General features: G+C 39.0%; 1 protein-coding gene and 1 non-coding gene across 2 annotated transcripts in view; one reads left to right on the top strand and one right to left on the bottom strand.

Annotated features, from left to right (window-relative positions):
- LOC126278839 (odorant receptor Or2-like) overlaps positions 1 to 9,924 on the top strand; it is a 51,891-nt gene extending 41,967 nt beyond the window's left edge. Inside the window, exon 6 of the mRNA XM_049979114.1 lies at positions 9,868 to 9,924. Within this exon, the coding sequence (XP_049835071.1) occupies positions 9,868 to 9,924 (57 nt within the window). The remainder of the gene's footprint in view (positions 1 to 9,867) is intronic.
- On the bottom strand, positions 2,594 to 2,666 carry Trnaa-agc (transfer RNA alanine (anticodon AGC)). Its single transcript has one exon. It is a non-coding gene; the product is annotated as a tRNA-Ala (tRNA).
- Positions 9,925 to 10,176: the final 252 nt, after the last annotated feature.

Here is a 10,176-nt window from a genome sequence, read left to right on the forward strand (position 1 = left end):
CTGAGGTCGTGGCATGATGATTTCTGTACCAGTACTTCCCTCATAGTTCAGTCCCAATAGTATCCTTTCATGAACCAATGACATTCAGCAAAATCTTCATTTCAGGACTATGGTGTTCTTGGAAATGTAATTGTTTTCTAGTTGCTAAGAATTAGTAGGTGGTTGCTCATAGCTCGCTAGTATTTGTTGGTATAAGATGTACACCAAGATGCTTGAAAGATTATTAAGTCTGATGAGGAAATGAGTTGGGGTCTAGCAAAGTATATTAAAATCTGTAGGATGCTCACGAAATCCAGTATGCACTCTTGTTGCACTATTACATGGGAATTACTCCTGCATTGATGAAACTTTTCGTGCTTACATTGCTTCCATGTAGGAACACCGGTGTTTCATTAACAGCTTGTTCCCAAGAAATAAGTAGGATTCTTAGGCACATATGAAATAGCTCTCTGAAGCAGGGTATATTTCCAGATACACAGAAGTATGCCATTGTTAAACCACTGCATAAAAAAGGGGATACGTCAGATGTCAACAACTACCACCCAATCTCTCTGCTGTGTGCCTTATCCCAAATTCTTGAAATAGTAATGTATTTTAGAGTAGATTCACACATTTGTAAAAAACAATGTTTTAACAAATGTCATTTTTATTTTTAGAAGGGTTTTTCAACGGAAAATGCTATATTTATTTTCACTAATGAAATATTAAATGCTCTGAGAAACCGGAACTCACCTATTAAGATTTTTTTGTGATCTATCAAAGGCTTTTGATTTTGTAAATCATGGAATACTTCTAGATAAGCTCAAGTACTGTGGTGTTAATGGGACAGTGCTCAAATGGTTTAAATAATACCTAAATGGAAAAGTGCAGAAAGTTGAAATAAACAGTTCATATAATATGCAAAAACTGGTGATTTCTCAAACTGGTGAAAGACCAAGAATGGGGTGCCGCAAGGTTCGGTCTTGGGTCATGTGCTGTTCTTAATATATATTAATGACTTGCCATTCTATATTCACGAAGATGTAAAGCCGGTACTTTTTGCCGATGATACAAGTATAGCTATCACACCCAAAAGTCAAGAGTTAACTGGTGAAATTGTAAGTGATGTTTTTCAGAAAATCATTAAGTGGTTCTCTGCAAATGGGCTCTCATTAAACTTTGACAAAACACACTATATACAGTTCCAGACAATAAATGGAATGACACCATTAATAAATATAGACATCGATCAGAAATCGGTAGCTAAGGTAGAATATTCAAATTCTCTAGGTGTTTGCATTGATAAGGGATTTAACTGCAAAACACACATAGGATCTTCTGAAACGTCTGAGTTCAGCTACTTATGCTATTAGGGTCATGACAAATTTTGGCGATATACATCTGAGTAAATCAGCTTACAATTCCTATTTTCATTCTCTGCTTTCGTATGGCATCATATTCTGGAGTAACTCATCATTGAGTAAAAGAGTGTTCATTGCACAAAAGCGTGTAATCAGAATAATTGCTGAAGCTCATGCAAGATCATCCTGCAGACACTTAATTAAGGAGCTAGAAATCTTCACTGTAGCCTCACAATATATATACATATATTCACTTAAGAAATATGTTGTTAACAATCTGAAAGAATTCAAAAGTAATAGCAGTGTAGACGGCAGCAACACTAGGAAAAAGGATGATCTTCACTACTCAAGGTTAAATTTAACTATAGCCCAGAAGGGAGTAAATTATGCTGTCACAAAAGTCTTTGGTCATTTACGTAATTGCATCAAAACTCTTACAGATAGCCATATAGTATTTAACAGGAAATTAAAATAATTTCTTAATGGCAACTCCTTCTACTCATTAGATGAAAATTAAAAATACTAAGTGTCATGTAATATTTTGTGTAATGCAATATCTTGTATAGACACCTTTTATTAACCTGACACGTTCCACATCATTACGAAGTGTCGTATTCAAGCAGCGCAAGCGGCTAACATTACTGCACACTGGTTCACCATAAAGTGAACCCTGCTGTACTGGTGAGAGGTGCTTTAGACTCAGCTGTTCTGATGCACGACAGAAATCCACTTCACACTGCTCATAAGATCGCTCAGTTACTCCCTAACGCATCTGAAGAAAACCGAATCTCTGGTCAATCATTTCTAAGTGTTTGGCCACTAAGATCTCCGGATTTGAATCCGTTTGATTTCTGGCTGTCGGATTACCTCAAGGACAGGATTTATCAACGGGAAGCTAATACACAATGGAAGTTGACGATGAACATAGCGAGACAGGTTGCCGCCTTCCCACCTGAGATGTTTCAGGCAGCAATAGAGCAATCTCTAGTGCGGCTCCTGGCTGTTGTTGATGCAGATGGTCGTCACATTGAGCAGCGTTTGTAACCAGGAGCGTACGCTTCGTTCATAATTAAGCAATGTTACCCTCTCAAGTGAAAATTAAAATGTGTTTCTTTCAATCGATTATCCGTTATCTCTCTTCCGTGTGTCCTTAAAAATGTTTTCAGAAATTCTCATTGTCCTAATATCATCAGGTTTTAGTAGGATCTTTCTCAAATAGCGAAAGTTTAATTGTAAACACCCTGTATATAGCGTGCTGCGGCCGGGAATCGAACCCGGGCCTTCTTGCTTGCTAGGCAGAAATGCTGACCATTACACCACCACAGCACGATGGTCAACGCAGCTGCCCGAGTTTGAGTCCTGGCTTCAACACAAATTTTAATCCATTTCTTCTGCTTCAAACGTTAACGTAGATAAACGAAGAGACTAAATATCTCAGGTAAGCATTTAATTACACTATCTATAAAATGATCTATGGTACAGGACTTCCCATTACGTCCAATTCTGCGGTGCTGTTCCAATGTCGGAGAGCCCTGGCAACAGTAACAATGTAAGGGAAAATAAGCAGAAGATATGAGCGTTGGGGAGGACACTCAAGTTAAATAATTCGTTCAGCAATATTGTCCATCGTGCTGTGGTGGTGTAATGGTTTGCATTTCTGCCTCACAAGCAAGAACATCCCGGTTCGAGACCCAGCTGCAGTACAAATTTTAATTCATTTTTTCTGCTTTGATCGTTATTTCAGCCACATACGTTCCCCTCGAGATACATTGCAAGCAACTGGCTGCGCAATACCACTCTTAGATTACTTACACCATCAGGTAATCGTTGCTTAAGCTACAAATAATTTACTGGAAAATAAATTTGTTCCAATGATCTACTTATTCGAATAATTATAGATGTGGAATACGTTATGCGTTTCTTCTCGTAACAAACGTCGTTTAATGTAATGATAAAACACTTTTCTGTCGCTTTACCAGCTTTATGCACTGCGGATCATAAGTTCACTTACACAGATGTTGGAGCATACGGAAATTATAGCGACTCATCTATTTTCATGCAGTCAGTTTCGCATGAATATCTCGGTAGTAAAAATTTAGAAATACTGGGGGAAATCCCCATATGAAACAAGGGAGTACCAATGCCATGTGTCATTGTCCAATACGCGATATTTGGTACATCTGGAAATTTTATGCGTCCAAATGAAGGAATTACTTGTGGTTCAAATGGCTCTGACCACTATGGGACTTAACATGTGAGGTCATCAGTCCCCTACAACTTAGAACTACTTAAATCTACATAACCTAAGAACATCACACACATCCATGCCCGAGTCAGGATTCCAACCTGCGCACGGTTCCAGACTGAAGCGCCTAGAACCGCTCGGCCACACAGGCCGGCGGAATTACTTAAAGAAACAATAAAAGAGCCTTTGAAAACAGACTCTCTTGGACTAAGTCGTGTATAGAATAAACCCTGGGAACATCTTGAAACTGCGTAGCAGGTTAACACTGTTTTATGAATCAAAACTCGAATTCGGGAGCTTTGCCATTCACTGACAAGTACTCTACCGACTGAGCTACCCAGACACGGCTCGCAGCTTCAATTCGTCGCCTATCTTAAGAACTTTACACAAGCTCTCCTGCGAAACTGGAAAGAAATGCGCTTGGAGAAGAAATGATATTGCGAAAGTTTGGCATAGACACAGTGTTGAGAGGGTGCGTGATGTTCCCTGAATGAAATTTTTTCTTTCGCTCTGCAGTGAAGTGTGCGCTGTTATGAAACTTCCTGGCGGATTAAAACTGTGTACTGGACCGAGTCTCGAATCTGGGTCCTTTGTCTTTCGTGGGGAGATGCTCTAGCGACTGGGCTTGCCAACCACAACTCAGAACCCGTCCTCATCTTTTCTGAAAGCGACAATAAGGACTGCATTTTTTCCGCCCCCCCCCCCCCCCCAAGCCAAACAAAGCAGCATTTATTGCCGTAATTAATCATGTTTCATAGCTGCATTGTCAACACATATTCACCCAATATTTGGCTTCACTCCCGCAGATGGTTGGACTCCGTGCCTTTGGTGAAAGTCTTGTGTGTCATACTGTTATTACTGGAAGTAAGGCATGTAATAGTTGGCACTTGGGCTGAAATAATGTTTTTGAAAATTCACATAAATTTTCGAAATGAAACCTCTCTGGATGCATTACCAAGGGCACGAGGACATCGCTCTTGCAAAAGTTGAATATACACACAATTATCCATTGCATATTATCAGGCAGTATTGAACCATTCTTCTTATTCTGTTTTTGAACAGTATTCTTAGATTATCAGCTAGAACAAAATCCTTGTCAAGACGATGTTTTGCCTCTCCATTCATTCACAGAACGATATAACTGCATCATCACGCAAGAGGTGTAGTAGAGGTACAAACAAGACACAGAGATGTCTTACACCAGCATTTAATTTATTTCTTTAAACTCTTACGCATTGATAGGTTTACTCCCATGATCAAATAAGACTGCTATTCTGTTCCTACATCTAGAGTGTTAAGGTCTTATAAATTACCATGGATTCACATATAACACTTGTTGAAGTATTGAAATACAGGTTTGTTCAGAGAGATCTGTGTCTGTTGTCACAGTGCTCCTTAGATTTTCATAATATCAATATGTATTCGACTGCCAGCTCAATCTTTGATAGAGTGTGTACTGTAGGTTATTACTAGCCCGAATTAAATTTTTAAATGTGTTCTCCTGCATGTAACTTTCTTCTATTTCACTAAATAGTTTGTTCATGGGAATTCAGGTGCATTGATCTTACGATCAACTAGTAAAGATGTAGGTGTCTTAATACATTGAGCAAACATATCCACAATAGCCACTGAGTTATCCCTTAATGGACATGCATTGATCTTACGATCAACTAATAAAGATGTAGGTGTCTTAATACATTGAGCAAACATATCCACAATACCCACTGAGTTATCCCTTAATGGAAATGCATTGATCTTACGATCAACTAGTAAAGATGTAGGTGTCTCAATACATTGAGCAAACATATCCACAATAGCCACTGAGTTCTCCCTTAATGGGCACGACTGTGTAGAGGATAATAACACTTTACAATATGAAGAATTTTCAAAAATCTCATCTGCGTAGAATTCGTGGTATGACATAAGTCGAACGCTAACATGTTTACTTTGGCTGGAATTTAGAGTACATGATATGTGCTCTTTTGTGGCATTTTCATCAGCTGTCACGCTAACACGTTACCTGGATATTAAAAAAATTAGTGGACACGTCAGAACACTACTCTCTCTCTCTCCCTCTCTCTCTCTCTCTCTCTCTCTCTCTCTCTCTACACACGCACCACACACACACACACACACACACACACACACATACATATATACAAACAGACAGGCAAGCAAACTCATGTTTACTGTCCTGATGCGAGCGCTTCATAGTCGAGATGCTAACTCTTCGATCTATTACTACTAACTGAAATAGTTCTCTATTTCCAATACATAAATCTGTAGTATATTTGCCTTGCAAAGTGAGTAACTTCTAAAAAACATTTGTGTGGTCAATGTGATACAGTAATTTGTTGCATGTACTGCTTGAACCTTTGCTTTGAATCTGTTACTACAGTTACTGCTGGATACACCACACTGATCACCTGTCTTTATCAAATTATAGCCCATTTCACTACTGGGTGGTTATTGTTACCACACCTCTAGGTTTTATAACTACACTAGTATCTAAGAGTCTGGCGATGGACTTGTCTTTGTTGGTTTTGTGTGAATCTCTGGGAAAACGAAGGTGTTGGATATAATTCGAAAACCCACTAAGTACTTTATTTCACTCATAGGCAGTTAATAATGGAGAAAATGTGTTATTGCGCTGTGAACAGCGACCATACGAAGAATCGGGGAAAAGAGGTCAGCAATGGAATATGGAACACGATCGGACACACCCACAGAGGCTTCAGGCTGTGGGGTAGAAAATGTTTTAGCATTCTAATATTAGCTACAAATTGAATGGCATCACAGAGTGATTCTATCTGTTGGAACGTGCTATAAACAACAGGAAAAGTAGATAATAAACAATATGTGTGTCCGCTCCTAAATGGGAACGCTATAAATGCCCTGCAAGTCTTGACAGAACGGCAGCTGGAATCTTAGTGGCTGAGCATTTTTGTATGTCAGGATGTGTCAGGCAGCAGTCGGCAACATACATCAGGATCGGGCAATCATCACTGTGATTTCACATGGATGGACTACTGTGTTGGAGGTATGCTCCAAAACTGGCGATACAGTGAGCTGTCAGCGTGCACACATCAACTAGTGTACAGATATATCTGTCACTGTTCAGGAATAGTGAGGCGTTTAGCTCAACTGACTGACTGCTCAGGATGTGTGCAACTAGACACAGCCTCAGTGATATGCAGACTGGGATGTGGGTTGTGAGGGTGACGGTGGGGCTCTGTTCTGAATTCTTTTAAGTAAAAACACAATCTTGCCTAACCTATCCAAATGGTGATGACAATCCTTATAACAGCATCAGTTGGCTCGTTAGGGGGATGGGGCAAATTGGTTTTAGCACAAGTGTATTTGTACTTAGAGAAACTGGATATTTTAATAATCCACCATTGTAAACTTAATACAAATTTCTGTACTTAACACTACTGTCCTGTACCACTAAATGGCTACACTAACGTCTATCATTTAGGATTCCCTACCATGTCACTTTACCTGAGGCCTGCCAATTGGACTGTTGGATCATAGGGCATGGGAAAACACAGGAGATCTAAAAACCATACAGCCAGCACTAAGGCCACTCATCTAGGATTGTGAAATCATATGACCTTTCAAAGGTCCCCCATCTAGGATTTTATGCCTATGATAATATGCTAGGTCCACCATCGTGATTTGCCTTCTTGGATTCTGACGCCATAGGACTGTGCAAAGATTCACCATCTTGAATTTTTGAATTTCCCACCATTTTTATAAGGCAGTTGGCCTAGGTCCACTGTGATGTAAGAGACCACGATGGGGGTGTGGGGAGTATTGTAGCAACAATGCACTATGTCATAATAGGCTATATACTTTCGTCAGCAAAGAAGGCCTTGGCCAAAACATAGACAGGCTGGCTCCTGAGAGAACATTTGAAATAATGACCCACTGGAGAGTCTTGGATTTTCAGCCAAATACCAGACGTGGTGTTAGTGGTACAGAGAGTATCGCAGCGAGGAATATTTGCCAGCGTTGTTCCGGTTACAGCATTTGTCGGACAACCCAGAGAAAAGAAACTTCTGGAAAAATTGATCAGAACTGGAGAACGGGATCGATTTTTAACTTTATTCCAGGATAATATAAAAATTGTTCAAATTGCTCTAAGCACTATGGGACTCAACATCTGAGGTCATCAGTGCCCTAGACTTAGAACTACGTAAACCTAACTACCCTAAGGACATCACACACCTCCATGCGCGAGCCAGGATTCGTACCAGCGACCGTAACAGCCGCGTGCTTCCGGAATGAAGCTCCTAGAACCACACTGCCACAACGGCCAGCCCAAGATAATATATCACAGATGAAATTGACAACCTAGCGTATCTGAAGATACATCTATTTTATTTAAGTATGTATTTAACAATGGAAGATTAGGTCTTTCGCAACATCTCTTACATCTAACGAGGTGTTATATGTATTTTACGTTTTAATCATTGTGACAGGCACAAGTTACTTCGAGTATACAACACCAGAAAACATAATTACTCCAGTGACAAAAGAGCAAAGAAAATAAGCACAGTTTACATTTATGGCTACATTCATGACTGCAACAGCAGAGACAATTTAAGGGTGTTAAAGTATGAGATCCAACAGGAGCGGGTGTGTAAGGAGAGATGAAAAAAGAGATGGCAGACGTATTCGATGAAACAGAATATAATGAAAACAGAGAAAAGAAAGAAGCGTGACTGAGAAATGAAAAAAGAAATAAGCGTAAATGAAACAAGATTAATCATTCACTTTACTGTTTGACAAACGGATTACTGTAAATGCGCGTTGTGAGGGTGTGAAGAGCAAGTGTTTCAGTGTCCTCTTAAAAGCAACAGATCAAATTATTGTTTTCAAAGTGCAAGGTAGCTTGTTAGAGAGAGGGATCAAAGCATTTGTTTAAGAGTGCGCAGGGTAAAGTCGATGACAGTCGATGTGATATTTCCACTGAGAGTGGATCGATGGCTTTTTCCTTTTTCAGTTTTCTGCTTCAAGGAGAAGAGCTGTGTTGTTTGACATCTGGTCCATTGAAAAGTAGCGTTTCTCTCCAGCCAAATGACCCAGCAGGCTAGGAGTGGGACAGGATTAATCCTTACCTGTAATATATTGGGAGGTGTCGTGTAGTTCTGCCAGTCGTCTGGTAACAAAGGGAAACCTCCAGAAACGTTTGATCAGAGCCAGAGGGCTCAGATTATTCTAATTACTTCTGGGACAATGTCATCAGTTATTCCAGACACACTTCGGAATCATATCTACGTATATGGTGCCTTACATTTGCGTCTATACAGCAACGGATTGAAAGTGACTGAGATCATGAGTACTGATTTTCATACTTCAGAGTGAGAAAACTTTATAAACGTGTAAAATCACTATATGTTGTACATTCATGGCTTTTACGTTAGCCACATTTAGTCGAAGTCAAATTTCTCAGATACAGATGATATTGAATTTTCCCACATACAATAGGCACACATAAAACTGGTTTCCATCTTCAGCGAATTTTGTTGGTGACTTTATATTAGGCACAGACAAATTCTTCGTCCTCATTGTGTAACTGTATTAAAGTTTATAAATTTCTATAGTTTGAGATGATAATGACTTAAAATTACTGGATGGATACTCCAAAAGTACATCCTCATTTAAGATCTGGGCAAAATTGAGTCAGGAAATTGCTGCAAGGCTTCTTTAAACAGTCTCTGGTCTGTTATATCCGTTAATGTTTCGGGAGTTACTACAGTAGTCCTTGTCCCGTGATTTATATGTCTCAGAGATGACGAACTTTAAACTTTAGTCTGCGTTTAATATCCATGTAGGTCTCTGGTACCGTCAAAATACGAAATCAAGATGGGTCTAACTGCGTTAAACCGTTTCCGGCTGCCACTAATATTTTAAGGTGTGTTTAGATTAATTTTTTGCCGAAATATGGTAGGCATGAATATTTCATAATTATAGGTTAAAAGAAATTCGTGATAACTGTTAACAAAAATTGTAGTTCGACGTAAGAGTTATCGAGATATGGTCTGACGTTAAGAAGTTTATATTGCTGTTTCCAGAGGTAGCCGTATAGTTAATCTTTTGGATGTTACATTTAATATTGTAGAGATTGATAAAGATGTAGCTGTTAATTTTTTAGCTTCAACAATACGTAACACACTAACATTTGATTTATGGTTATGTAATATAATAAATAAATATTTCACAATTAATTCAAATTGCAAAATGTTTTGTTTCTTACACGTATTGATTTTCTTACAGGTTTTAAATGTGTCATACTCTTTCTTCACAATTCTACGTAATTTCAAGGATGATTAGAAGTGTCTGACGTCTGTCTGCAATGTTCCTGCCTACGAAGTTAATTACCTATCAGGCTGTAGGATTACAACGAAATATTTGTATTCATGATTTCACTGATCAATAAAGTGTTATTACAAACGCTTCATTTTATTAAACTAAATGAGTAGAACAAGCGTGGACCAACTTTCCTTCTACCCTCTCTCTCTCTCTTTCTCTCTCTCTCTCTCTCTCTCTCTCTCTCTCTCACACACACACACACACACACACACA

Source organism: Schistocerca gregaria, chromosome 6 (assembly GCF_023897955.1).
Source record: "Schistocerca gregaria isolate iqSchGreg1 chromosome 6, iqSchGreg1.2, whole genome shotgun sequence".
Lineage (NCBI taxonomy): Eukaryota > Metazoa > Arthropoda > Insecta > Orthoptera > Acrididae > Schistocerca > Schistocerca gregaria.